The 27805-nt window shown below is 59.2% G+C and overlaps 3 protein-coding genes across 13 annotated transcripts; all 3 read left to right on the top strand.

Moving 5' to 3' along the window:
* Window positions 1-366: 366 nt before the first annotated feature.
* Window positions 367-7467, top strand: PIGV (phosphatidylinositol glycan anchor biosynthesis class V). 9 transcript variants are annotated; one of them, XM_084497294.1, is made up of 6 exons: window positions 403-431; window positions 1179-1285; window positions 3308-3569; window positions 3866-4024; window positions 5189-6340; window positions 7079-7467. In XM_084497294.1, the coding sequence occupies exons 4-6, from the start codon at window positions 3938-3940 to the stop codon at window positions 7385-7387; spliced, it is 1548 nt and encodes a 515-aa protein (XP_084353420.1). In that variant the 5' UTR covers window positions 403-431; window positions 1179-1285; window positions 3308-3569; window positions 3866-3937; the 3' UTR covers window positions 7388-7467. The 9 variants fall into 9 exon arrangements, with proteins under 9 accessions (XP_084353422.1, XP_084353421.1, XP_084353420.1 ...); XM_084497293.1 differs by lacking the exon at window positions 403-431 and adding an exon at window positions 564-1088; XM_084497295.1 differs by lacking the exon at window positions 3308-3569 and having other exon boundaries at window positions 402-431.
* Window positions 7468-8228: 761 nt separating this feature from the next.
* Window positions 8229-23287, top strand: ZDHHC18 (zDHHC palmitoyltransferase 18). Of its 3 annotated transcripts, none has more exons than XM_084496956.1 (10): window positions 8229-8572; window positions 10950-11110; window positions 13813-13962; window positions 15332-15469; window positions 15969-16017; window positions 16444-16546; window positions 17971-18080; window positions 19144-19243; window positions 21694-21786; window positions 22585-23287. In XM_084496956.1, exons 1-9 carry the CDS (start codon window positions 8274-8276, stop codon window positions 21733-21735), a joined length of 1152 nt encoding a protein of 383 aa, XP_084353082.1. In that variant the 5' UTR covers window positions 8229-8273; the 3' UTR covers window positions 21736-21786; window positions 22585-23287. The 3 variants fall into 3 exon arrangements, with proteins under 3 accessions (XP_084353082.1, XP_084353083.1, XP_084353084.1); XM_084496957.1 differs by lacking the exon at window positions 22585-23287 and adding an exon at window positions 22000-22018; XM_084496958.1 differs by lacking the exons at window positions 21694-21786; window positions 22585-23287 and having other exon boundaries at window positions 19144-20535.
* A 2564-nt stretch (window positions 23288-25851) lies between these two features.
* On the top strand, window positions 25852-26631 carry SFN (stratifin; the record flags this gene model as incomplete). The annotated part of the gene is made up of 1 exon (XM_084496960.1): window positions 25852-26631. One exon carries the CDS (start codon window positions 25852-25854, stop codon window positions 26590-26592), a length of 741 nt encoding a protein of 246 aa, XP_084353086.1. The 3' UTR covers window positions 26593-26631.
* Between the last annotated feature and the right edge of the window lie 1174 nt (window positions 26632-27805).

The raw sequence follows: 27805 nt of genomic DNA on the forward strand, positions 1-27805 counted from the left end.
GCATGGTGAGGGGGGGCACCCTCAGGGCTCTCCCTGCTGGGGCTGGGGGCTTGGGCCTCTGCTCCCTGAGGGGACACAGTGAGGGAGCCACGTGTGTGTTTTATTTATTTATTTATTTATTTTACTTTTTTACTTTCAATTTTTTATTTTTTTTCCACACCAAGGCCTGGAGGCCGCCCTGAGGCCCGCAGCGAGGCCTCCGCCGCCAGGCTGCCCCCGCGGGGCTCGCCTCCGCCGCCTCCCCCGCCCTTATCAAAGATGGCGCCGCCCCTCCCTTCCCTTCCCTTCCCTTCTTCACCCCCAGCGCCACGTGACGCGCGCCGCGCCGGATGGGGGGCGTGGCCGGAAGTGCGCGCGTGCGTTCGTGTCGCGGGAGGGAGGGGGTGGCGGCGGGATGGAGCCGGCGCGGGAGCCGCGCGCTGAGCGCTCAGGTGGGGGGCGGGGAGGGGCCGGGCGGGGGGGGGGCGGGGCCTCGTTCGGGGTTGACCACGCCCCCTCCGCGTGGGGCCACGCCCCCCGCGCTGCCCCCTGAGGGGCCGGAGCCGCCCCCGCCTCCCCCCCCCCCTCAGGGGGGGCTCCGGGAGCGGGGCCGGGGGCCCGGGGGGGGCTCCGGGGGGCTCCGGGCTCGGTTCTGAGGGGACGGCCCCGGCCCCAAGGGGCCTCCCGCCCGCCCAGCCGGGTAAAAGGGGCTGTGGGGCCGGGCACGAGCTCGCCTTCGTGTCCTGGGAGCCCTCAGCGAAGCGTTGGGTCGTGATTTGGGCCAAAAACTACGAGTTTTGCTCCGTTTTTAGGATGATTTTTCTGTTTAGGCTGAATTCCTAAAGGCCTTGAGAGGCCTCGTCAGTGAAACAGGCGGGGGAGGCCTGCAGGCTGTGCCCCCAGGTGCCTCAGGGCGCTGGCCGGGCCGTGTGGTGACCCCCTCACGGGCACGGCGGTGGTTTTAGTGCCAAACAGGTGTTTTTCTGAGGCTCCCATGGTGTTTTTTGTGCCAAATCAGTGGTTATTTGGTGCTCCGACCACCGTTGGAGCCTTCTCGAGCTGCAGGCCGTGTCCTGAGCCAGGAGGAGCAGCTCTGCGCTCCCTCCTAGGTCAAATCCTAAGTGAGGATCGGGGCCGTCGGACCTGTGAGCGTGCACAGAGAGGGGCTTTATCTCATCTCAGGGCTTCATTTTTTGCAGTGTTTTACCATTTCAGCACGTAGGGCAGCAAGCTGCAGTCGCCGAACCAGGGAAGCGACCTGGCCACGTTCTCACGCTGGCTTCGTGGCGGCGTGCTCAGCCCCAAGGTAAACAAACGCCTGGCAGCCGCGGCCTTGGCGCTGTCGGCTCCCGCCGGGAGGTCCGGGTACGTCCTGAGCCAGCGCAAACACCTGAGCTGTTACAAAAGGCCCGGCGGGTAGGAATGTGCCCATTTTTTGGCACTGTTTTGCACGGACCCAGCGTGAGCCGTGCTGGGGCTGCAGGCACCAGCAGCTGAATAGAGAGCGGAGAGGCTGTAGTGGCCCTATGGGGCTGTAGCAGCTTTAGGCCCGCAGAAACAGCCCTAAACAATCAGGGGTTCTGGAAATCAGCCTTTCCCTTTTGAATATCGGTTAAAACAACTTTTTAAATACAGCTGGAGGATCTCTTGAACCTGACAGCAGGTGAGAGAAGTGCTGAGAGGTGCCCAAACTGCTGCTTGGTGTTTCTGGGATGCAGAGGAATAGGTTTCCACCGAGGAGCCCCGTAACCTCTCCGGGAACCCATGGCCGAGGTGTGCAGAGGGAGGAAATGCCTTTGTAGCAAGTGCCTGCTGCCACCGGGTGGTAACCGGCCTCCACTGCATTCGTACAGGCCTCGCTGAGCTCTGATTTTTCGTGCACGCGATAATTTACCCAGTGTCTAATTCGTGTTCGCATCCTTTTTTTAGCACAGTTCCCAGAGCGAGCGAAACGGGATTCGTACTCGAGAGCAAAGAGCTGGGTGGAAACAAGGAGCGTGCAGGGAAACGCGTCCTTAACGAAGGCTGCATCTTTTTCTGCTGAGATGTTTTTAACCCGCTTCTGCCTTTTGGTGTCTCTTTTTTTTTTTTTTTTCTGTTCGTGCAGGTGCTCTTTTAAGCAGCAGTTTTTGGGGCAGAGGCACGCCAGCTCTAACGCTGTGTTCTCTCCCAGAATGGTGCTTGTGGGCTGCAGCTTTCTGTAGATGTCGTTGCTTTCTGTTACAAGGTGTGCTGCATCGTGACAGGAACAGGCTTTTTAAAGCTGTTTGCTTTGAGCCTTCTTGGCACATTCATGCTAGGTTTTTTCTCTGCTTAAAAAAAAAAATATTTAAAGTGCTTGGACAATTTTTGCCTCTCTGCTTTGATAGGATTTGCAGCTGTGAATGTGCTTTAATAGAATTTACAGCTGGGCTGAAGTATCCCCTCTCTTAAAATAACATTGCAGCTTCGTGATTCAGGAGAATGTGCCTCCCACTAGCTGCTTTGTCTGTAGCTGTGAATGCTCTGGAGCAAGAGGAGAATATGAGCAAAACCAAAACTTTTGTATGTGGCAAAATAGGAAGCATAACCCTGTGGTTCAGGACTGTAACTATAAACGAGTGCACTTGGGTCTTGTTTTATTTTTGCTTTGCCAGTGCCTTGCTTTCTGCTCTCACGTGCAGCTTTTAACCTGCCAGTTTTTTTTTTTTCTGCCATTAAAATGGGAATAGGAAAACCTCAGAGCGTTGTTAGATCATTAGGTGATCGTTCCGGGGATCTTTATGTACTCTAGGGCACTGGATTAGAAAGATGGCAGGTGGGGAATGGTGCAGGATGTGGTGTCGTTGGAGCCCAGAGAGAGCTGCGGGTCTTCTGTTTCTCAAACTGAAAAGCAGTTGGTGGCTGGGGAACCAACGGAAGAAATGTGTTATCTTAAAAAGCTGCACAACAGATACTGCCTGCCTTTGTGGCTCCGGGCCAGCAGTTTTCAGAGCTGGTCCCAGAATGTCAATCCAGAACGTACAGAAGAGAAAGCAGCGAGACTCTGCAAAGTGTTTTAGATCTCGCAGGTAAGGTTTTCAGGGAAGAGATGGAAGAGAGCCACCTCAGCATATGCAGTTTGCTTGACAGGCAGATGCCCTCGCTCTGGAGAGCAGGGCCCCTGCCAAAACGGTGGAAGATTGCAGGTGGAGAGGGTGGCGTTACGCAAGTGCCACGTCCTGAAGATGCTGCCTGCCGTGGAGGGAAGCAGTGGGGGAAGCCTGCCTGTTCCTCAGCGTGCCCTGGAGGAGCTTGTAGGGCTGTGCAGTGGAGGCAGCCCTCAATAACTCGGATTTCTGATTCCCAGGAGCAAGCTCTGGGCAGGAGCAGGCGAGAGCCAAGCGTGCCTGGCAGCGCCTGAGCGACCACGAGCCCGCTGGCACAGTGCTCGCGCGGATGTTACGCTCCGAGTCCACGTTTTAGTTCTGTCTCCAGTCCAAAAAAAGGTTTAAATCCCATTGAACACACTGGAACTGGAATGTGTGCATAGATGCTTGGCTGAGCTGTGGCTGGAGCTGCCGGTGTTTCTGCTGAGGCAGGTGGTGAGGAGGCCAACGAGACTGCTTCAGGTATTTACACTGGCCTGGTCAGAAATGTGCTGAGAGAACGCGTTGCAGCCTCTCTTCCTCTGCATCCTAGCCAAGGTTAAGAAGTCAGGGATATATTTTTTTTAATTTTATTTTTAGGAACAGTATCAAAGAAGCCTTCTGTCATCTCTCAGTTCCGTGGTGTCTTTATACGTGACTTTCCTGTTCACAGAGAGTTGCAGCCCTTTGAAATACCTGATAGTAAACAAAGGTGCATAATTTACAAACACGGCTGAAGCCAGAAATAACTTTTTGTGTCTCTGCTCTCTGCTTATCAGTTCAGGTTTCCAAAACCAGAGGGAGAACTTCCTTGGCATCAGGGAGCTACTGAAGCAGTTTTCAAGCTCGGGATGGAGCTGGTGAACAGACAGGATCCCTACCTCCAAGAGGTCGTGCGGACTGCAGTGTGCTGCAGAGCCCTGACACTTCTGCTGCAGGCAAGTCTGATCCTGAGCCCAGGGTGCTGCAGTGTCTGCAGGTGCTGTTTGCTGCTCAAAGCCTTCTCTCTTTGGTACCAGCTGCTGCACCACGAGCTGGCTGCTTCTGCAGGGCTGGGAAATCACCTTCTCCTCTGGAGAAGCAGGAGGCCAGCTGCATCCAGGCAGGCAGGTTGCTGTTAAGTAAAATTGCAAATGTTTCCTTCTAACTTACCACATTTTCATGCTGCTGTTGCAAAAGAGGTGGGTTTGGCAGCACGAGAGGCTGGTGGGTCTGTTTATCCGCAGGACAGGAACGAGGATCTCCTCCTGCACCTTCCCCCCAAGTCTCCCTTCAGAGACATCCTGCTCTGAGTGGGGGGTAGCTCAGTTGCTCTCGGTCCGCTCCGTCCAAGCTGTGTGTGTGCCGGGGCAGCCAGCAGAGCCCAGCTGTAGCCACAGCCCTTGTGAAGCAAAACCAGCCTGGGAAACGGCCCCGGGAGCGGGCCAGTGGCCAGCAGATGGTGGAAGCCCGGTCACCGCTGTGTCGGCAGCGATGACAGACTCTGTACTGCACATTTCAGAGGCCTGCTTGGTCCAGCTGTGTGCTCCATTGTAAAACGTTGCCTTTGTAGGTCTGTTAGTCCCGATTTGTTTAGTGTGGCCTTTTCTCTTTTCTCTGCCAACGCTGAATCCTTTGCCAAGGACTCATCCCAGTCTGCATATAGTAAACTGCAAAACTTGCATCTGGGGGAGTTGGTCTTTTCAGAAACATGTTTTCATTTGTCTTCTGCATCAGTTTCCTCTGGGAAAATCTTTTCTTTAGTTCTGTCTCCTCTTCCTTGCACATCAGCTGGGACAAAACCACCAAATTCAGGAGCAAAGGAGGCTTGCCGGTGCTCTAGCAGATATGCCCAAGGACGGGGCTGAGCAGCCTTTCCTTATCCAATTCCATGGGGATTCTTGGATGTTTTCAGCTTTCCGTTTTACTCAGTTCAGCTGTAAATGCCCCAAAACAGTCTGCACTTTTTCACAGTTACAGGCATCCCTGCTGGAAAGCCCGTTAGCCTGTCTTCTATGCTGCTCATCTCCTTGAACCTCCAAATTCCTCCTCCAGCTCGGTGCTTCCAGCGGGATCCACGAGGCTGTCTGCCTGCCTCCAGCCCTCTCTTCTCCTCCTTCCAGGCCGTGTTCAACCTCCTGATCCCGGACCACGCCGCGGATGCCTTCTCCCCGCCTCGACTGCCCGAGCCCGGCGCGTGGGACGTGCTAGTGGAGCAGCTGCTTGGAGGCCTGGCTCGCTGGGACGCCGAGCACTTCCTCTTCATCGCCGAGCGGGGCTACCTGTACGAGCACAACTGCGCCTTTTTCCCTCTCTACCCCCTCAGCCTGCGTGCTGTGGCCGAGGGGGCTCTGTGGCCCCTGCAGCCGCTGCTGCGCTTGCGGAGCCGCCTGCTGCTCTCGGCCGCCCTTCTCAGCGCCCTTTTCTCCGTGCTGGCGGCCGCTGCCCTGTACGAGCTGGGCTGCGGGGCGCTGCGGTGCCGCAGGGCAGCCTTCCTCGCCGCCCTCCTCTTCTGTATCAGCCCCGCCAGCGTCTTCATGGCGGCTGCGTACTCGGAGAGCATGTTTGCCTGCCTGGCGTTCGGCGCCATGTGGCGACTGGAGAAGGGGCAGAGCTGGCTCAGCGCGCTGCTCTTCGCCCTCGCTTCTGGCGTGCGCGCCAACGGGCTGGTCAACGCCGGCTTCCTCCTCTACTCCTGCACTAAACGCCTCGCTTTCCACTTCCAGGTGGGCTTGGGGCCGGGAAGGAAGCTCCCTCCTTTATGGAGGCAGCTCCTCAGCATGGCATCTTCAGCGGTTGTGACGTGTGCTGGGATTTGCCTGCCCTTTGTTTTATTCCAGTATTACGCCTACGTGAGGTTTTGTGGCCCCGGCCTGGAGCTGGATGTCCCCAAGCCTCTGCGGCAGCTGGCTCTGGACAAAGGCTATCGCCTGGCAGCCACGAGCGGGGTTAAACCCACGTGGTGCTCCCAGCGGTTCCCTGTGGTCTATTCCTATATTCAAGATGTTTACTGGAACGTGGGCTTTCTGAGGTACTTTGAGCTCAGGCAGGTACCCAATTTCTTGCTTGCTTTGCCTGTCACCTTGCTGGGCTGCTGGGCTGCCGGGACCTACGTCGTTGCAAACCCTCGGCACTGCCTGACTCTTGGTCTAGAGAGAAGAAAGGCTGAACAAGAGGGCAAACCGAGGGCTGGATTTTGCTCCCCTGCTGTCTTTGTGTACGTGGTCCACGCCACGGCCCTGCTGCTCTTTGGATTCTTCTGCATGCACGTGCAGGTAAGACCTTCGTAGTGACACGAGTGATTTCTTGGAGCGTGGGGCGGTGGCCGAGGGTGTTCGGTGACAGTCCCAGCCTGGTGCTGTTGCAGCTGCAAACCAAAGGCTTCTCCTCTCCTGTTTTGGAGCCGCTTCCACAGTTGGCTTCCAAAGCCATCCGGCATCTGCTGGGGAGTTCCCAAAGGGTTTCCAGGTGCTGGGTGTGAGGATACTGGGACTGAGCAGAGGGACTGGCAGCTGCTGGGTGGCATCTGACGTGCTCCTCACCAGGGAGCTGGGTCACCGTCCTGCTGGGCTGAGTCCAGTGGGTGGCAGCGAGAGGATCCAGAGCCTGGGCCAGTCCTTCAGAAGTGCTTCAAGGTCTTTTTGGCGGCACTCAATGCGGGGTTTTCACAGGGAAATTAATTGAGGAGTGAGACTTGGATCTCCTCTGCAGCAGCTGTCACAGTTCCCAAGCGCGGCTGTGACAAGAATTTTGGTGACAGTCCCTGTGTTTGTCCAAAACCCGGCGACCACTTGGCTGCTCACAAGAACATCTTAATAAATAACGCAGCCTGGAGCCGAGTTGTTTTGTTGCGAGTGCAATAAATTGCAGTGCAATAAAATACAGCCCGGGGCTGTATTTCTTCCCCTTTATCAGCAGCCTGTTGGAGGCAGATGGATTGCGCCTTCCATCGCTCGTGGTTGGGGTTCCTCAGAGCCAGCCCCACAGCTTATGGGATTCTCTTTCTCTTCCAGGTGTTGACCAGGTTCCTCGCCTCCTCCAGTCCCATCCTCTACTGGTTCTCAGCCCACCTGCTGCAAGAACACGAGCTCTGGCTCTGGACTGAAGGCACTGCCGGGCAAACCGTGGTGTCTCCCCCCAAGGGATCGGCGCTGGATGCGTCGCCCGGCTCCTGCGGGATGGGACCTGCAGCAAACCCCCTGCTCAGGCTGCTGCGGAGCTTCCCCCTCCTTACCCCCCGCAGCAAATGCGTCCTGGGCTATTTCCTGGCCTATTGGCTGCTGGGGCTGGCTCTGCACTGCAACTTCTTGCCTTGGACGTAGGCAGTGACTGCGGCTCCGAGCCTGCGGAGGGGATGGTCAGCACAGGAACTCATTTTTCTATAAAAAACAAAAAAACCCTACAGTGTGGTGATGCTGTTGGCTGGGACAAGGGTGCTGCTGTTCTGTTCCTGCTCTGTGACCGAGCTGTGCCTGATGTGGGGCTGTGCTGGCTGTGATCCTGGGGGCTGACTGAGGGATTTGGGGGTGTTTGGGCTGGAAAAGGGGAGGCTCAGGGAGACCTCATTGCTCTCTGCACCTGCCTGGAAGGAAGGGGTGGGGAGCTGGGGTCGGCCTCTGCTCACAGGGAACTGTGCCAGGAGCAGAGGGAACGGCCTCGAGTTGTGCCAGGGGAGGTTCAGGCTGGAAATGAGGAGACATTTCTCCTCAGCAAGAGCGCTCAGGCGTTGGGACGGGTTGCCCAGGGAGGTGGTGGAGTCCCCGTCCCTGGGGGTGTTCAGGGAGAGGTTGGACGTGGTGCTGGGGGACAGGGGCAGGGGGTGGTGGTTGGGGGGGACACAGTTGGACGGGGTGATGTTGGAGGCCTTTTAGAGCCCTAATGCTTGTGGGATTCTAGGATGTGAGGGATCTGGGGCTGCCTCTTCCACCCTTCCAACTCTTGGGTTCTGTGATTTGTGGGACACGGGGGGGGGGCTCCGGGTCTTCCCCCCCTTCCCCTGCCTTGTCGCGGTTCGGCCACCAGGGGGCGCAGCACCGCGCGGCGAATGGGCGTGGCTAAACCACGAATGGCGGGCGTGGCTTCATTAAAACAGGCGTGGCTTCGGGGCAGAGTGGGCGTGGCCGACACGTCCGCGGGGCGTGGCCAGGCGGCGGGGGGCGCGCGCGCGGGGCCGAGCTCGGTGGCGCGCCGGGCGCTGCGGGCGGCGCCATGCAGGAGCGCGGCTACCGACACATCCCCCCCGCCGCCCCCGGGCCCGGCCCCGGCCCCGAGCCTCCTCCACCGGCTTCCACCTCCTCCTCCACCACCACCGCCGCCGCCGCCGCCTCTTCCTCAGCCTCCTCCGAAGGGCCCGGCCCGGCCCGGCGGCCCCTGCGGAAATGGGAGGTGTTCCCCGGCCGCAACCGCTTCTACTGCGGCGGGCGCCTGATGCTGGCTCGGCACAGCGGGGTCTTCGTCCTCACGCTCGGCCTCATCCTGGCCACCAGCGGCCTCTTCTTCGCCTTCGAGTGAGTCCCGGACGCGTCCCGGCCCCCAGGGGCTGTGGGGATGGGGGTGGGGGGGGCTCCGTGCCCTGCGGTGTGGCCCCGACCCCCTCCCTCCTGTCCCTCCCCCCGTTTCCCTGTCCCCCCAGCCCCCCGTCTCTTTTGTGCCCCCCATCCCTTGTCCCCCTGTCCTTGCCCACCGTCACCCATCACCCCTGTTCCCTGTCCCTCTTGTCCTGCTGTCCCCCCATTTCCACATCCCCCATATCGCCCCGTATTCCCCTTTCCCTATCCCCATCGTCCCCCTAACTCCCCTAGCCCCCATTCCCTTTATCCCTCTGTCCATGTCCCCGTTTCCCTATACCTCCTTATCCCTCCATCCTCCCATTTCCCTATTTCCCCATCACCCTTGTCCCCCTGTCCCCCCGTTTCCCTATCTCCCTGCCCCCCCTTGTCCCCCACACCCCTTGTCCCTGTCCCTCCGGGCACCCCCCGCTGCCTCCCCCAGAGCCATCCCACTTGCTGCTGAGCCCCCAGCCCCACTCTAAATCTGGTTCCCCATCTCCTGTCCCCAGATGCTCGGGGTCACCCCCGGTCCCCAAAGACCCCCTGTGCTCGGGAGGGGTGGGCAGGGGCAGCCCCACACCTTGTGGGCTGGTTTAGGAGCTGCACCCCAAAGAGGGGAATCCACTTAGAGCAGGGGGGTGCCCTCCTGGTTATCAGCCATCCCCCCTTCTCCAAGCCTACGGAGGGCAGAAATCCATCTGGAGTTTGTAGGGTGGACGCGGTACAGAGGGGTAGCAGGAGCGGTGTGCCGGGGGTCTCACCCCAAGGGTCCGCCCTCGCTGTGTCTAGGGGAGAGGGAGCTGCTCCCCTCTCCTTTTGGGAAGCCGCCTCCGCTGTCCTTTGGGACTACAGCCCTGAGGCTCTGGGTTCCTGCGCCCTATGGGCAGGGAGAGCCGGGAGCACCCCAGGAGGAGCTGGGGAAGGAGCACCCAGCGCTCGGGGTGCTGCTGGCCTGGCCCTGTGCTGCTCACATGGGGCTTGTTCTTCCCACCGGGCACCAAGCTGGGGATCACGCCTGCGTTGAGATCCCAGGGTTCTCCCTCCGAGCCTCGGAGCAAAGCTGCAGCCGGGCAGATGAAGGTGTTCAGTCGGATGAAAGGTCCTGAGAAGCCAGCCAGGCTCCAGGCAGTGATGGATCCCTGCACGAATGCTCCTCTCTTGGTGCTGTCCATGCCTCTCCAACAGCTTTGGGCAGCACCAGCACAGAAACTGCTTTGTGTGGGGCCAAGCAGAGGACATCTGCTCCCTCCCGTCTTGCCTCGTCACTGGTTCTTGGTTAAAGATGTCCCGGGGCTTTCCACCTTGTTTCTGTGCTTCTGTTGCATCGCTTACGCTTTGCTAGATGTATTTAAAAAAAAAAGTCACCGTGTCTATAGCTGACATTTTTTACATAATTTCTTGCTGCCTGAAGGGGGGAAGAGGGCTCCAGAGATCAACCCAAAAATGGGAGTTGAGGACACTCGTCTCCCTCCTTTCAGAGCCCTTTCTGTCCCTCCAGGGAGAGGACCGAGGGGCTCGACAGCAGCTCTGCTCTCAGGCCGAGGGGATTTTGCAGCTTGGTGGCTGCTTTGTCCTGGACAGCTGAGCTGAGACAAAAGTTACTTAATCCCTTCGCTGCCTCGCCGTGTCACCGGGACTTAGCGCTGCCGCGGGCATCGGGGCTCAGGCAGCTCGCTGGGCTGTGCCCAGTCAGTCCCAGTGCTTACCAGTGCTCGGAATAGCAAATCCCTTCATAGAGCAGGAGGGGGGCTCCAGCCCCGCGTTACGTAAGGAGCCACATCCCTCGGGTCCTCGTTTTCATGCTGGGGGTGATGGAGCTGCCTGGCTTTTGATAACGCTGGTCCCCGGGTGCTGGCATCGGTGCCGGCGGCGCTGATGTGTCTGGGTCAGACATCTGGCACGGCACAGGGGGCACAGGAATCATCTGGAGGCAGCAAAGCCGTGCTGAATCGAAGCCAAGGTCCCTCGGCTTCAGATGAAATGAGGCTGTGTCCATGCTGATTTTGATCCCTGATTAATTTCGGGTGTTTCTCCGCGTGTTGTTGCTGCTGCTGCTGTGCAGAAGGTGACCGGGCTTTGGGTTTTGTAGTATGATTCTGGGACTTCAGAAGGGCAGAGTGGTTATGTAGAGGAGCCCATGCTTTGTGTCCAAGGCCCCGTCCTCCCAGCGCAGCTCCAGAGCCTCAGGGTGCTCTCTGGGCTGGCTCTTGCCTTTCCAGAGCTCCCTGCAAAGCAGCAGCGCTTCAGTCCACCCCCCTGTGATAATAAGTGTGGTAGCTGATGGCCAGTTCCGTAGGGATGGTCGGTAACGCTGCTTTTTTCTCTCTTTTCGCAGCTGTCCCTTCCTTGCCAGCCACCTGACCCTGGCCATCCCCATCATCGCGGCCGTCCTCTTCTTCTTTGTCATCAGCTGCCTGCTCCAGACGAGCTTCAGGGACCCAGGTATCCTGCCCAGAGCCACCCCCAGTGAGGCTGCGGACCTGGAAAAGCGGATCGGTGAGCTTCAACTCCCTCTCCTGCCTTTGCTTGGGCTCACGCCTGTGTGTGTGCACGTTTCAGGCTCAGCGAGTCTCCTCTCTGCAGAGGAGCAGAGGTGGTTTTCCTTTCTGTTCAGTCCCATCGCCTCCCGAGTCGAAGCCCAGCGCAGGTTTGGGTGCCTGTAGCTGCTCCCAGGACAGGAGTGGATTTGGCAGAGCCCTGCAGAGGGCTGGGACGAGGCAGAGCTCGTGGCACCAGTGCCCTGCTGCTGTCGGGGTGTGCATGCCAGCAGCTGGGGGAGCACAAAGTCCCCATTCAGAGGCAGGCTGCCGCGCTCCTGGACGCAGACCGAGCTCTCATAATCCGAGCAGTTTGGATCTAGGCTGGGGTTTGCGAGGACCTGGCTACAAAACTAAAAAAAAAAATTATTTTCCCCCTCTTGGAAGAGCTGGTTCTTGGCCACCCCGATTTCCCCCCCTGTCCTTCTCTAACGTGGCTTCATGCAGAGACCCTGATGAGAAGGAAAACTACTCAGGCTGAACCAAGCAGCATTTATAAAGCTGCCGAAACATGAGGCGTGCTTGGAAGATAAAAAACACTTGTGCTCATCCCCACATCATCTGGGACGGGAGAGCAGAGAGCAGCCTTGGCTCCATGGGTGAAATCCGCGCTTGGGGTGAAGGAAAGGGGCTGTGGGGTTGCAGCCCGAGCTCTGTACCTGCAGCAGAGCCTTGAAGGCCAACGTGAGAAGGAGCTGAGCCCTTAATCTACGTGCTAACCCCAAGTGGGACCATCCCTCGCGGAGACTCCTGCTGGGTTTAGTGGATGTCAGAGCTGCTTCTGGTAAACCACGGCAAATCTCAGCTTAAGGGTGCTGAGCTGAGAAGCCTCAGCCTCGCGAGGAGGAAGAGGCTGCGCGCTGCGGTTGGGCCCCACGTCCTCGCTTCTCCCTGCAGCCGTGCCCTGCTCTGGTTGTGTGAACGCTGGTGCCGTGTTCCAGGGCTGCTTCTTTCCTCCTCCGTAGCTTTGCGTCGTTCTGACCAACACAGAGAAATCGGTGCATTTTGCATGAAAAAAACACACAGAGTGACGTTTCCTGTGCCCTGATTTTGCGGGGTTTCGTTTGGGCTCCTCTTCTCGGAAAATCCTTGCAAGTCCCATCCTCCCCGAGGGGTGCCCGGTGACAGGGGGATGTGGGCCAAGCAAAAGCTCAGCACCCTGCATTAGCTGCCCAGCCCCTGTTGGTGCTTCCCGGCAGAGGCTGCTCCTCGGGACAGACTTGGGGGCTTGCTGATGATGAAGCTGGGGAGCCGATCTGCTCCTCTTTTTCCCCAAAAAAAGGCTAGAGCCAGAGTGCCAGAGCAGCAGCACATTTGTTGCTTTGAATGCCCTCCGAACTTGGAGGGATCTGGCTCTGTACATCCCTCTGCAAAATGCTGGCGCTGAGTACTCAGGATAATGAATGTAGGGAGAACGGTTTTTAAGGTTATGACTGCCACCGAGCCAGCTGCACCTCGGGGTTTCTTTATATTGATATATTTATATCGATATTTATCTGGTTTCTAACAGCGTGCTCCTGTTTGTCCGGTCTGAAAGCTGCTCTCACGCCAGGTTTGCTCTGGCCAGGAGGGTGCACGCACCCAGGGTCCATGGGCCGTGTTGGTGTTAGGTTTAGTGACAAATGCCTCAAAAACACTGACATGGGGCAACTTCAGCCTGCCCTACTGAAAGCAGTTGCAAGGCAATCGTTCTGCACTTGCCTAAAAAACTGGTTTTAAAATCTCCTCGGAGCGGCTATCTGTGCTTCTATTTCTGCGTGCCTCCAGCAGGAATCTGGCTGCAGATGCTGCCAGGCGTGCCAGCTGTTCCTGCGAACATAATCCATTTATTTTCCTCTTAACTCGCTCGCTGGTACATCTATTTTCAAAGACTTCCTCGGGGTGGGAAAGGTGCTCTTTGAGGAGCGACTTAAACAAACCACTGACCCCCAGACTGCAGAGGTGGCACGGAGGCTTTGCAGCTCACGCTTCTGCTGAGCAGGTGAGGGGTTTCCAGCCACCAGCTCCGAATGGATCACCGCGTGCCAGTGCACACAGGTGAAATGCAGCATCTAAAAATCCTCCATCCTTGCCTCGAGGAGGAGGAATCCTCGCGTGCCACCACCGTGCTCGTGTCAAATTGCAATGAAATCTGCCCGGAGCGCTTGAGACCTGCCTGCTGCCCTCCTGCTCCTTGATGGAGCCGAGGTTGGCTCCTGCAGGATGCTTCTGCCGAGCTCCCCACGCTGCTTTCTGAACCTTTGCTGCTGCTCACAGCAGGGACGGAGCTCAGCCGGGTGGACAGGTCCCACTCTCCCCTCGTGTCGTGATCTGTTGGGCACCCAGAGATGAGCTGGAGCTGGGCAGGCGAAAACACTGCTGCCTTTGTGCTCGCTGGTCGCAAGTTGCTCTCTGTTCTCGGAGCGCTGGGCAGATATTGCTTCCTCTTGGCACCCCGTCGGCAGGGAAAGGACACAAAGAATGCCGTGACGAGCCGACTGGATTTCTTGGCTGCCAGCTCCGCAACAAATCGCGTGGCTGAGCTGCCTCCCAGCTCTGGCATTAAAATCCCGTGCTAATAACGCCTTAACTCTGCCCGCAGGCAGCTCGCGGCGACGCGGGGTCATTGGGTCGGTTGGGTTTCGCCTGCCCTGCCCTGACTGCCCCTCCTTGCCCTTGCAGACAGCATGGGCACCTCCACCTACCGCCCGCCCGCCCGCACGATGGAGGTGGTGATCAACAAGTACGTGGTGAAGCTCAAGTACTGCTACACCTGCAAGATGTTCCGCCCGCCGCGCACCTCGCACTGCAGCGTCTGCGACAACTGCGTCGGTGAGTGCAGGCACTGGGGACGTGCTGGGGTCGGAGGAGAGGTTGGACGCGGTGCCTGGGGACCTGGGTCAGTGGGTGACGGTGGTGGTAGGGTGATGGGTGGACCTGATGATCCTGGAGGGCTTTTCCAACCCTAATGGTTCTGGGATTAGTTCCTGAGCAGGTTGCTTGAGCTCTCCGTAAAGGATGGCACAAAGCAAGGCACTGAGTGTGCCACTTTGGTGCCTCGGGGGCAGCACACCCAGCGCTCACTCTCTGCTGTCCCTGTTTCGGAGGGCACTGTGCTGTGAGGTATCATTAAGGCCCCACCGAGCACGAGGTTTGCTGCAGGCTCCTGGCTGTCTCCAGCCTCAGGGTCACCAGGGCGGTGGAGGCACCACCGCAGGTTCTGGTTTAGCTCAGCCCTGTCCTCGCCCCACGTTCCTTAGCTTGTGGTGGGGCAGGAGGGGTTGAAAAAAGACAGAAAAAGCCTCCGATTGCCCCAAGTGGGTGTAGGGGAGCTGGAAGACCCCAGCACCCTCTGCAGGAGCAGCGTTCAGCCTGGAGAAGAGAAGGCTCCGTGGAGACCTCGTTGCGGCCTTTCAGTGCTTAAAGGGGTCTTATAAAAAGGATGGAAAGGGACTCTGCTCGTGTAGATAATGATAGGACAAGGGGGAGTGGTTTTAAGCTGAAAGAGGCTAAAAACTGGGAGCTGCCCAGCGCTTGGTGTCTGGGGATGGCTGTGGGTGGTCGGGTCCTGCTGGCGCTGCCTGGAAAGCAGCCACGGCTGGGACGGGGCTTGGAGAGGAGCCCTGGGGAAGAGCGGGCGTGCGCCGGATCTGTGCTGAGTTTGGTTTGCGTTGGTGTCCCCCCCAGGAGGGTTGCAGCGGTGCTGTTAGTCTGAGGCACAGCCCTTTCATTACAGGGCGGGAGTGTTCCCAGATACACTGCACCTGCCCAGAGTTCCCAGGCACTTTCTGTGGTTTCCGAGCCCTATCTTCATAACTTTGAAAGATATTTGCTGCTCCGACGAAGGCCGGGGGGGAGCAGACGTGCAGAGAGGGAGCGGCGAGGCCGCGTGCACACACCCAGTGCTGCTGGGACTGGAAAACCTGCCGCATGTCCCTGCTCAATTTCACTTTTAGTAATGGGAGAGCTTCCCAGCCACGAGGCTTGCGCTCACGCAGGGCTTGGGGAGAGAAGTTTGGCCTTTAATGATTAATTTTTTTTAAAAAAGGGCGTACCAGCAGGCTGCAGTGCTGTTGAAACTTGTTGCTAATGCAGTGCTGCAGAGCTGCTGGTCGTGGTGCAGTGGGTGGAAGCTCGGTTTGCAGCCCCCGGGTTTCGGAGTCGAGCCTGCAGCAGCCCTCACCCCCTTGCTCTGTTTCAGAGAGGTTCGACCACCACTGCCCCTGGGTGGGCAACTGCGTGGGGAAGCGCAACTACCGCTACTTCTACGCCTTCATCCTCTCCCTCTCCTTCCTGACAGCCTTCATCTTCGCCTGTGTCGTCACCCACCTCACCCTGCGTAAGTATCGAGGCGGCAGCAGCCTCGCGCCGGGCGCCAAGCACCTCGAGGCCCCCTGTTCCTGCAGGATGAGCATGGGAAGGGTCTGGCTTCTCTCGATTTAAGCCCTGCTTCTCAGTGCAGGTAGCTCAAATAAATCAGGTTTCACATCACAGGGAGCCCCAGACCCACTCTGCTCCTCGTTGCTGCCGGCGGGGTTGTCCCCTCTGGAGCAAACGAGTTTGGTGCGGTGCTGGGGCAGCGCTGGGCTCTGTGCGCACCTGCCCTGAACCCCGCAGGGAAGGAGCCTTCCCTGCCAGCCCTCAATCTCCCGGGGCTGTCTGCTCACTGCTATTTCTGCAAAGTTACAGGCTGCAGATGCTCTGCAGGCAGCCGGGCAGATCCGTCTGGCCCGCAGGGGGGTGGCTGCGTGCTGGGGAGCCAAGAGTTGGCTGGGGGCGCAGAGGAGATGCGGGGCTGCCTGATGGGACCTGGTTCCTCCTCACTTTTCCCTTTGCAGGCTCGCAGAGGGATGGCTTCCTCACCACCCTGAAGACAACACCCGCGAGATATCCTTCCGATGCCATCAGGCTGCCGAGCAAACACTAATTGTGTAACGGAGGAGGGCAGTTACTAATTGGGTAACCTCATGGGGTGCCCCAGTGCACTCCCTACAACTTCTTTTAGGGCCCTGGTTGGGGTGGGCAGGCCCCTCTCTGCTCGCAGCCTGGGGACACCTCTGGTTCCACCTCGCTGCCAGGGATGAAGGCCAGTAACAAACTGGTTTCCCAGCTCGCCAGGTTATGTGGGAAGGGGAATGGCTGGAGAAAGTTGTCCCTTGGTGGATGCCTGCAGAAGGGGGAATGGGAAGGTAGCTGGGATGTTTTGGGGGCCCAGTCGGTGTGGGCTTCGCTGTGAGTGCCTCCCAAAACAGCCCCTCACGTCTCCATGTGGGATGGTTTTGTGGCCTGATTCTTCCTTGACTCCTGTTTCACCGTGCTGGAGCTGGTCATTTGTTTCTTCTCAGTCTGGTCCATTTTGGGCCTCTCAGGTTTTCACACTTACTTAGTCGCCTCCAACCTGACGACGAACGAAGATGTGAGTACCTAAAAGCTTGGCCTTTCACCCCAAAAGCTGCGTGCAGGCAGGGCTGCCAGCCCTGATATTTTCTCAGCAGAGGTGAGGTTCCCAGGGACTCCTTGGCTCGGTGTCTTGGTGCCCGTGAAAATCCCCTGCAAAGCAAAAAGCCCCTGCCCAGGGCACAGCAGCAGGGGATCGTGGTGGGAGGGCAGCACGTGTCACTCGTGTCCGGCCTGGAGGTAATGAGCTGCAGCGTTAGAAGGGTCACGTGGGAGTTTTTTCCAGCCCGTACGCAGCCTTGCTCAAAATTAGGAGTTCCGGGGTTAAAAAAGGAAAACTGGCCCCAGAGGTCTGGGTGTCAGCCTGGGTGATCTTAATTCAGCGTCCTGCCTAACCGCAGGCGTCCCGCGAGACCCTGGGCAAGTCCCTTTGTCTCTGTCAGTTCCTCGTGTCTAGCAAGCAAATGATGTGCAGACGTCTCCTGATGAGCTTTGCCTTAAAGACGGGGCTGCGTGCAGACTCGAAGGGCTGGGTGAGTGCCCTGAGCAGGGCAGGTTGCACAGAAAAGCAGGATCTGTCTGAGCCTCGCAAGGAACCAGAATTCACCCTCCTGGCTACAAGCACCTGTAATCCCGGCAGGAAGCTTCCAGCACTGCAGACGGCGTGTTTGCATCCCCCCCTTGTCTTTTTTTCTTTTATTTTCCCCTTCCCTCTCCCCCTCTCTGGAATTTAGAGTTGCTGGCAGGGCAGCACAGGGCTGGGAAGCTGCTGGAGGTACCCGGCACCGAGGGCACCGCGTCCACAGCACGGGGCCGCTGCTCCTCCAGCCGTGGTGCCAGGCTTGTGCCGCAGCTGGGGAGGGGAAGTAAAAGCAAAAGGAGGAAACGTGCTGGTAAACGGGTCGCTGCAGCCAGGGGCCCGAGGCCAGGTATAGCAGCTGCCCACTCGTGTGCCTACGCTTGATGCGCCCGGGGTTTCGAAATCAAGAGCCGCAGTGACAGCTGCTCGGGGTGGGGACGCAGGAGATGAGGAGGAGATCAGGAGATGCTTTCTTCCTTTTGCAGAATGCCCCGGAAAGCCCCTCGCTGTTCATTTAGCCTTGATGAGCCTCTGATGAGCTCTCAGCCTAGGAGAGGACGAGGGGAGGAGGTGGCTGGCGATGCGGGCGGTGACACTGCCAAGCTGGCACACAGCACGGGAGGACGCAGCTTTGGAGCCTTCGAGCTGCAGGGCTGAGCCCTGGCAGAGGCAGAGCAGCACGCTGCTGTCTCCTCTGGCTGCCTTCCTGCAGCTGTCCTGCTCGTCCAGGCAGATTGAGGGAGGATGTCTGCATTAAGGCAAACTTTCCGCCTCGTGAGCAAGGATTTGACCTGAGTCCATCACTGTAGTTACCTTCTATCGCATCTTCCCTACCTTAATCTGCACGTGTCCTTTTCTTTCAGATCAAAGGGTCCTGGTCCAATAAGAGGGGCTCCGAGTTTGCCAATCCTTACAGCCATAAAAGCATCCTCACAAACTGCTGCGCGGTGCTGTGCGGCCCCTTCCATCCCAGGTGAGAGCCTGCGCCGGGAGCTGCACTGCTCAGAGCACAGCTTTGGGTTACCCTGACTCCCAGGAGAGCTGTTGCTTCTCCTGTGTTTGAAGTTGATGACTTTGGGCTACCTGTAATTGTTTCATGGAGTTTGCAGCTAAATTCAGCTAACTCAGTGAGGGGAGAGGAACAGCACCGATGGGCTCGGCGGCAGATGGTAAATGCTGGCAGTGGCAGCGTTTCTTAGCACATTTTTCCTTCTCTACTCTGCTGCAAGCAGCCAGCAGCGATCTGCCCCAGGCCGTGTGGACACCCTGTTTTGTTTTTTTTACCACCACTCGGATTACCTGAAATACTCAGCAGCACCCCTCCAAATTCTCTCAGCTGTGAGATACCCAGAACCCCTGCTAACTTTCAGCATGAAGCTCAGGCACCTGTGGCTGCTTCTCCTTTCGTCCCGTGAGCAGCACGGGGTTGTTTTTGCTGCTCTGACACAAGAGGGTGCTCTTGGGCAGAGCCCTGGGGTGCTGCAGCAGCTGCCCACTGCTCTTTGTTGGCTTCAGAGGTGCCAAATTGCCAGGGCTGCCATTCAGCAGCCGTAAATCTGCGGATTCAGGGAGCTGGGAGGCTGTGGGAGCATAGCGTTTTGCTCCAAGTCTTTCCACATCCGTGGTGTTTTCCTGTTGTAAAGTCTTCCCGCCGGTTCCCACTTGGTTTTGTGGTGTCCCAAAGCTTTCACTGCCCAAAGGCTGTCCGGTGGCTTGTGTGATAAGTCTGTGGTTTGGTTAATGGGCAGGCAGCCCCGTTACCCATCCGGACCGCTGCCGCCGGCGCGCTGCTTCCCATGGGGAGAGCCAGCTCTGACCCTCTGTGGCTTCCGAGCTCCCGTCTTCACCACGGGGATGTCTGCGTGTCAGGAGGGTTTCGATTTTGTGGACAGAGCTGGTTTAGCTGCCCCGGCCAGCTGAGGCAGCGGTCTGCAGAAACTGTCCAGAAACAATTTGATTCAGCTGGTGTGCATCTGGTCTCCGTTTCCGCCAGCCTGACTCCTCTCCCCTTGCACCCTCTCCCTTTTGTTTCCCAGTTTGATAGACAGAAGAGGATTTATCCAGCCAGATGTCGGGACCCCGTCCAGCCCGAAGAGCGAAGTCCCTTCCTTCGGAGCCAAGCCTGACACCAGCATGGTAGGAGGCATGCCGTAGCAGTGCTGTGATGTAGCCCCGAGCCTGCTGCACCCACACCTCGCTCCGGCCAGCTCCTTCCCATCTCCCCGGCCTCAGGCAGGACAGCCCTGCGATGCAGAGCTGCCAAAGACTCAGTTGAGCCATACGTTGCCTTTTTTTTTTTTTAATTATTATTATTTATTTATTGGTTTTGTTTAATTGTTTCACTGTGATGTAGCCTGCCCGGACTCCCGACTGATGCAGGACCCTCGGGCTCGTGCAGAAAGCAGGGAACCCCCCTGCACCTGGGAAGCAAACGGGTCTGGGGAGCCCCCTGACCTCTAAACCCGGGGTGTTTGCTCTGGGAAATCGCCGAGTTCCCTGCACGGAGAGCAAAGGGGGGCTGAGGACGGGAGGTGGGACTGGCGAAGGGTTCCTGTTGGAGCTGTGCTGCCGAGCCTCATCCCCTGGGCTGGTGGAGGCAGGAGCTCCGTGGTGTCCCTGATATTTCCACAAATGCCTCTCGCTCCTCCGTGCCAACGCGGAGGGGCTGTTCTGTGTCTTAACAGCCAGGTTCTCACCTCGGCCCGCTCCCAGAGCAGCTTTTCTTTTCCAGCAGCTGCCATGCCTTGGTAGGTTGTGGCTGTGCAGCCGGGGAGCCTGGCTCTGTGATGGTTTTATCCAGACCCAGGACAGGCTCACAGCAGGCATGGAGGCTGGGCGGGGATCCTGGTGGATCCTGTTTTCTGTCTGGTCACCAGGGGAGTGCTGAGGAGCTCCTCGTGTTTCCAGTAGGACAATGTTTTGCAGCAAGGACACAGGTTAGGAGGGCCCTCCTGTTAGTAGGGGAGAGGAAACGCATGCACCATCCTGCGGCTCTCCCCGTGAGATGCTGGCTACAGTTGTGAGGTTCGGGATCCTGAGCTTGCCAGGAAAGCCTGGCTGTAGCCTGCCTGCTGGAGGAATTAGAGGCTACAGAAAAGTGGGTGAGTTCCCAAGGGTCCAACCCACCCAGGTGGTTACACAGAGGAAGCAGCAGGCGGGTGCTGGTCTCTGATAACCTCGTGTTGTGGTTTTGGTTCGGTTTTCTGGCCAGCAGATGAGAGCAGGGTTGTCCCCAGCACCTCAGGAGCGATTCCCGTGTGCCTCGGCGCATCCACGAGCATCGCTCCCAGCCCAGACACACGGGTGAGCCGGGCTGGGCTGCCAGCTCTGTGGGTTGCCAACACTGGAGCGTGCGTGGAGGAGAATCGCAGACCTTGTTAGCAATACTTGAATCGCGTTACTAAAAGCTGCTGGATAATTTTGCACAATTTGTAGATTTTTTTTCTATGTAGAACGTTTTATATTCGACCTAGGTAGCGTTGTGCATGTTAGCACCAGGGCAGAGGCTTGCAGTGTTTTGTGTCAAGCTGCCTGGTTAGGTTTTCTGTGAGTTAAACACTCAAATTTCAGCCTCGGGCAGGGGCAGCAGCACATTTAGGGGGGCAGCCTGTCCCCGCTGAATTAGCCAGGGTTGCACTGTCCACACCGTGAGTGACCGAGCCAGCCCCGAGGGGTATCTGTGGATGGCAGAGCAGCCTCTTCTCCTTGCCTTGCCTTCCTGGCTGGCTGTGGGGCTCTCCCTGCTTGCCTTGTGGCCACCAGCTCTGCCTCTGCCCTGCGAGGAGCCAGAGCAGCAGCAGGAGCGCAGGGCAGGGCAGCTCTGGCACGGCTGCTGACCTCCACCTCGCAGCCTCCCCGTGTCCCCGAGCTTCCACCACCAGCCCCTGGCTCACTGTGAGCCCAGCTGGCCCTGCCCAGAGCCTGGAAGCTGCTGAATTTCTGCCCCATCCCGGCAGGTGGCCCTCGCCGAGCGCCACGGGAGGCTCCCCGTGGCTGGGTGCCACCTCCCGGGCTGGGTGCTTCAGCCTAAAAGTCAGCGTTACCTCCCTGCTCCTGCTGCCCTGATGGCCCCAAGGGGGCTCGTCCCTGCCTGCAGGGAGCCTCGGTGCCACCTTCCAGCAGCAGGGATGGGACAGGGTGAGTGGTGCTGTGCAGAGAGGGTCTGGTGCCCGGAGCGGTGCGGGGGGGTGTTATCAGGCGCCAAACTCCTTCCTGTTCTTATTTAAACTGGTTTCCTTTGTTACTCGACATAATAAAATTATATTTTTAAAGAGTTAATTGCTTGGATTATTATTTTATTCCTGAAAGACAAAGGGCAGGTGTCTCAGCCTTCAGGTTGGACGCTGCGTTAGTCACAGGGCTTGCCTGGAAGCTCTGAAAATCTCCTGCGGGATGGGGCCGCAAGGGACACTTAGCAGAAGCCAGTGCCGAGGGATTTTCCTGTCCCAGCTCTCTGGGAGAGCTCTGTCCTTTTCCAACCCCTCCTTTTCTGACCCATCCTTTTCCAACCCGTCCTTTTCCGACCTGTCCAAGCCAGCCCCCTCGCTGTGTACCCTGCGGTGCGTAACCTCTGGTGTCTTCCCCAGGAGGACGCCTGCCAGGACTTTGCCATTTCCTGCACAGCCTGACGGGATGTGCCCCCTCCCGGGACGTTAGCCCTGCTTTCTGAGGGCTAGCTGGTAAGAAAGCGCTTTCTTCTCCTTGCCCAGCCATCCACCCGAGTGACCCATCTCATCCCCACTGCATGGCCAGCTCCCTCCATGAGCCCATCGCCTCCAGCTGCGTTGCCATCCGCGTGCCCCAAACCCCGACCACATCCCACCGATGCGGGGCTTCCATGGAGGGGTTCCTGCAGCCTTGCCGAGGGGTGCAGGATTATTTCTCCCTGCCAGATGGAGTCAGATGGTCTGCGTGGTGGTACTCGGAGGATGATGTGCCCCGGGGCCAGCTCGGCTCAGGGCAGAGGTGCCGTGGAGCTCGGGGTTCGCAGGACGGAGCGTGGTGGTGGTTTGTGCTGGGTGGAGCTGCTGGGAAACCCCCAGCTGATGGGGAAATCTGGTGGTTGTGGTGAGCAGAGGGCTGGGAGCTGCATCAGATTCCTCACCCCAGCTCTGGTGCGCTTTGGGGTTCAATCCATCCCTCCCCTCCATCTCCCTGTGCCTCTGTTTGTCCTTCAGTGTGCTGGGAGCCGAGGTAAGTTCCCTTCAAAGCATGTGGTGAATTAGCACGGCTTTGACTGCCCCGTGCCATTGCTGCAGCACTGTCCTCTCCCTCTGTCCCCACAGCTTGAGTCGTGGCAGCAGGCACAGGGCTTTCTCTCTGCTGCTGTCTCATCCCTGGAGCAGGTTCGATTTCTGGCCTCAGCATCCTCTGGGCAACCCCTGGCAAAGCGCTGCTGCTTCCCCCTGCTGTATTTCTGCTACTAACCCTCTCTTTCTCTTCCTCCTTTTCCCTTCCCCTGTGCTGGGGCCATCCAGCCTGCCGAAGGCAGCCGGCAGCCCTCTCTCTGCCTCTCTCGGAGCACCCCAAGGGATGCCCAGACCCCGCGGGCAGTTCCCGAGACGATGACAGCCATCAGCACCGCCTGTGCCTCCGCTCTCCAGGGCTGCGCCTTCCTCCCTCCCACCACCAGAGAAGGGGGAAAGCTGCCGTGCGCAAGGAAAAGCCTTCCTGGGCCGCCCTCCCACGGCTTCCGAGCTCAAAGCCATACAGCATCCCTCCCGAGTGCAATAACTGGAGTTCCTGCTGCCTCCCAGGGTGGGGAAAACCCCACGCAACTGAGCCAGGGCCACCAGTGGCTCCCCGTAACCAGCCTTACCCCCCCCAAGCTGGGGGCTCCCCGCTTGGAGATGCCGGTTTCTGGGGGAGCAGGCTTGGTGTTGGGGCCGAGCCGCTGGTGTTACCCATCCGATCCTCCTGGGTTTTTCCCCAGCCCTTCTCCGACCCCCCATAGGAAGGGATTTGGTGTGTGGTCAGCGTTCGCCCTCCCAAGCCCTGCCCCACAAGTTCCCCGTGTTACTGTTCGTGTTAGCGGGGCTCTGATTTAGGGGAAGGGTCCCCCCGTGGAGCCCCACGGGGCGGGAGACGCTTTGTGAGGCCCAGCTTAGAGCCCGGTAGGATTTGCCACCTATTTATGCCTTTGACTTTTGTAATGAAATAAAATTTCTCCTATTTCCTGTATGTCAGTGTCTGCTCGTGCCGTGGAGCTGCTCCCTGTGCCTCGTGCGGTGTGGGGGAGCCGAGGAGGGTTCCTGCCATGGGGCCGGGTGCTCCCCAAGCTCCCTTCTCGTACCCACGATGGCCTCAAGGCGAGGCTCGGCCTCCCCCAGCATTAAGCAGCCTTCTCCCTGCTGTCTTCCTCACGTCGACCCCCAGCAAAATCCATCCGTACGCACCCACCCCCAGCCCTTGAAATGCTGGGAGCGGCCTGGGGAGCAGCGGGGCGCTGAGCACCCTCCCAGCACCCCGGGATCGGCCGCCAGCGGCCTCCTCCTGCCGCGGCCGAGCCACCACAGCGCCCAGCCCCATCCCGCCGGCGGCATCGGCATCGCCGGCTCACGGGGCAGGCGGCACGTACCGGCCTGGGCAGCGTGCCCTGGGGCTGGGCTTTAATTCTTCGTCCCTCTCTCCCTGTTGGCATGCATTCGGGTGCTGCTCTGCCCCATCCGGAGCACCCATGGGTGCTGTGTGGGGTGATGCCATGGCTGGGCTCAGCCCCAGCCTTTGCCTGAGTGGGGCGCAGCGAGCTGGGGCTCTTCCCTTCACCCACCCCGCTTCTCTGCACAAAACCGGTAGAGCAGAATATTTTTTGCGGCCTCTTCGTGGCTAATTGCAACCTAAATTTGGCAGCGGCTCAGCACTTCTGGCAGGGGCTGCCGACAGGAGGCAGCTGAGCCAAAGCTGGGCCCACGACCCCCCCATCACAGAGCTCATGCTGCTGCTTCCTATGGCCTTGGGGGGGTCCTGCCCAGGGTCTCTTCCCCATTGCCCCCCACAAAGGGCCCCATTTTTGTGATGGGATGAGGTGGCGGTCAGAGGGCTGGGCCTCCCAGCTGGGTTGAGCCTCCCACCCCTTCTATGGGGGCTTTTGAGGTGGTTTGAGGGGGTTTTAGGGGTCTCTGGGGTCTCACTGGGCAGTGAGGGACAGTGGGACATTTACCCCCCACTCAGACATGAGGCAGGCCCAGGAAGGCATTCCTTGAAACCACAGGATTTTTGGTCCAAAAATCCTTTCTATGGCTTAGCAAGGCCTGCTCTGCTCACCAGTCGGGCACTGCACATGGCATGGGCACCCCAAACCCCACATCTCCCATCACCCATGCCCTGAGACACCCCGAGCCCCCACACCATTGCAGGGTGGGCCTGGCTGTATTAGGGTTGGAGCTATTCTGGGATGCACACGGTCAAGAAAAGCAGCTCCGGCCTTCCTCCCATTCTCATCATCCCCATCAGGGCTGAGGAAAGCACAGCATGGTGTTGATAAACCGTGGGGCTGTGGCCCCATACACCTGGCTGGCCCTTCCCGTATGCTCCGGCCCGGCCGAGCGCGGGGCCCCGCTCAGGCTGCAGCAGCGCCGGGCGTCTGCCAGCAGCAGCCGGCGTGTGGGAACAGGCTTAATCAGGCTGAGAGCGAAACTGCAGCGCAACAACGCCGAGCGCAGATCCTAATCTGGGCAGAGCAAGCACCTACAGTGAGCTTTTGAAAAAATAAAAAATAAAAAAAAAAAAAAGGAAAGACAAGGAAAAGAGTTCCCAAATCAATCCCGAACTCTTCAAACGCAGCGTGAAGAGCTCAGACCGGTCACTGGTGAGCTGCTCCGGCTGGGCTGCAGTGGGGAGACGCGGCACCGGGTCGGCAGCGAGAGGCAAAGAAGCCTCAAAGGGGCTCTGCAGGGTTTGGGAGCTGTCGGCTCAGCATTTTCTGCTTTTTTTTTTGGGGTTGTTTGGTGGCGTTTTGGATTGTTTTGGAGCCAGGTCCTGGCGTTTCCATGGGCCAGGGCGATTCCCCCCGATCTGGGCAGTGTGGAGGAGCCGGGAACGCCCCAGCCCCGATCCTGATCCCGATCCCTGCAGCGGTGCTTGGGCAAGGCAAGGGCTGCTCCTCCTGCCTTGGTTTCCCCACCTGTGGGAATAAATACCTGCCCTTCAAGCCCTCGCAATTACCAGTGAGTTAATCACCACGTAAAAACGACAGCGATAGGATTTTTGGGGAGGAGACCATCTTTACAGCCGGGCCCACCCCGTGCCCTGTTTCTCTGGGGGGGTGGGAAGAGCGCGCCGGGCGCTTCTGCTTCGCCCCCAAAACACCAACCCCACCACTCCCCGTTCCGAGCACTTCCAGCAGCCAGGGATGGGTCCCCCATTGATCCAGGGGTGGGGTTGGGATTCCCCGGGGACCACGGGACGTCCCTGGGATCAGCCTCGTCCTCCTGGCACCCCAGGGACCCAGAGCCCGGGGCGAGGGCAGGGCGGGGGCCGCCCGCTCGCCCCTTCCCCAGCGCCTCGCCGCCTCGGGGCACGATGAATCACGGCAATTTTCCTTTTAAGGCCGGGCTCGGTAGGGAGGAAGCAGAGGAGGAGGAGGCCGCTCCTTCGGCCTCGCTGGCTCCTCCCGCTCTCGCTCGGGGCTCCGACGCCCAGCCAAAAGCGAATCCGGGCGGCGAGGCTCGGCAGAGGCTCCGACGGCTCCCGGCCCGCTCCTCGCCCCCAGCGTCTGTCGTGCGCGCCCGTCCGCGTCCCCAGCCATGGCAAGAAACCACCAAGTGCAGAAGGCCAAGCTGGCCGAGCAGGCTGAGCGCTATGAGGACATGGCGGACTTCATGAAGGCGGTGGTGGAGCACGGGGACGAGCTGTCCAACGAGGAGCGCAACCTCCTCTCCGTCGCCTACAAGAACGTGGTGGGCTGCCAGCGCTCGGCCTGGAGGGTCATCTCCAGCATCGAGCACAAAACCGAAGAGGGGGACGACAAGGCACAGCTGGTGAACGAGTACCGGGAGAAGGTGGAAGAGGAGCTGAAGAGCGTCTGCAACGTCGTCCTGGGCTTGCTGGACAAGTATCTCATCAAGAAAGTCAGCGACCCCGAGAGCAGGGTCTTCTACCTGAAGATGAAGGGCGACTACTTCCGATACCTGGCCGAGGTGGCCACGGGCAACGACCGCCAGGAGACGATAGACAAAGCCCAGAAGGCGTACCAAGAGGCCATGGACATCAGTAAAAAGGAGATGCAGCCCACGAACCCCATCCGCCTGGGGCTGGCCCTCAACTTCTCCGTCTTCCACTACGAGATCGCCAACGCCCCCGAGCAGGCCATCTCGCTGGCCAAGACCACCTTCGACGAGGCCATGGGGGACCTGCACACGCTCAGCGAAGACTCCTACAAGGACAGCACCCTCATCATGCAGCTGCTCAGGGACAACCTCACGTTATGGACAGCCGAGTGCGCGGGCGAAGACGGCGGCGAGGCTGGCGAAGAGCCCAAGAACTGAACAGCCCCCGCGGGGCCAGGGACCGGCGGCTCCCCTCTTTCCCCCCCCCCCCAACCCGACACCTCCTTCCTCCCCACCTTTCGGTGTCTCTTCCCTTTTTTTTTTTTTCTTTTTTTTTTTTTTTTTTTTTCTTTTGGGAAGGCGTCTCGGCCCCCTCCCCATCCTCCTCCTCCCCCCCCCAGGTTGGGTGTCGGAGCGGGGGCCATGTGTGGTGTTTGCCGGGGTGGTTTTGGCAGGTCCCCCCCCTTCCCTCTCCCTCATGCTCTTTTCCTGGGGTGGGGAGAAGAAGGAGGATGCCTCCATCTCCCTTCCTAGAGCACTGCCAGCCCCCCTCCACCCCCCAAAATTTAACATTTTAGATGGAAGGGGGGGGGCAGCCTGGTTTGTGGCAGCTCCACACCCACCATCCCGGGGTGGGGGTGCTGGAGCCACACTGCCGGTCCCCCGAGGCGGCGGGAGGAGGTGATGGGACGGGATGGGGAAAGGAGAAAGGGGGGGGGGGGACAGGGGGGTGTCGTGAATCGCCAAAGCCTCTGTGCGTCTCCAATAAACCGTCTCGTGCACGCCTGCCTCTGTGGTTGCCTCGTCTCTCCCCCCGCGCACATGCCCAGGCAGCTTCTGCAGCCGCCGGGCACCGGCATCGCCTCCTGCTCTGCCGTGCTGGGGAGCGGCCGGGGTCTGCAGCCCCCCCAGAGCACCCATCTGGCTGCTTGCATCCCCTCCCCAGCCCTGCAGTGAGGTGTCGGGGTGCTCAGTGAGCCCTGAGCCTTGGGGGGTGCCGGGAAAGGGCTCTCCAGGTGGGGTTTCCAAGGGGAGAAGGTTTGGGTAGCCCTGGTAAAGGAGCTGAGGTGATGTCCCAGGTCCCCAGCCCTGCAGCGGGGTGTCCCCACCCTGTTGTGTCCCCATCCCTGTGTTATCCCCATCCCTGTGGCATCCTCATCCCCAAGGTGTCCCCATCCATGTGGTGTCCCCATCCATGTGGTGTTCCCATCCCTAAGATGTCCCCATCCCCACGGTGTCCCTATCCCCATCATACAACACACGGTGCCCCAAAACCCATGACCAGGGGACCCTTGTGCAGGCAGGGGACGGTCTCCATGCCCCCCCACCAAGCTCTCCTCCTTGGCTAAGAGGGGGGTTCTCCCGAAACAGCGACACGGGGAGGGACACCGTGTCCTCCCCATCAGGGTGGGGATGTCCCCAGCGAGGCCTG

Source organism: Aythya ferina (assembly GCF_964211825.1).
Source record: "Aythya ferina genome assembly, chromosome: 24".
NCBI lineage: Eukaryota > Metazoa > Chordata > Aves > Anseriformes > Anatidae > Aythya > Aythya ferina.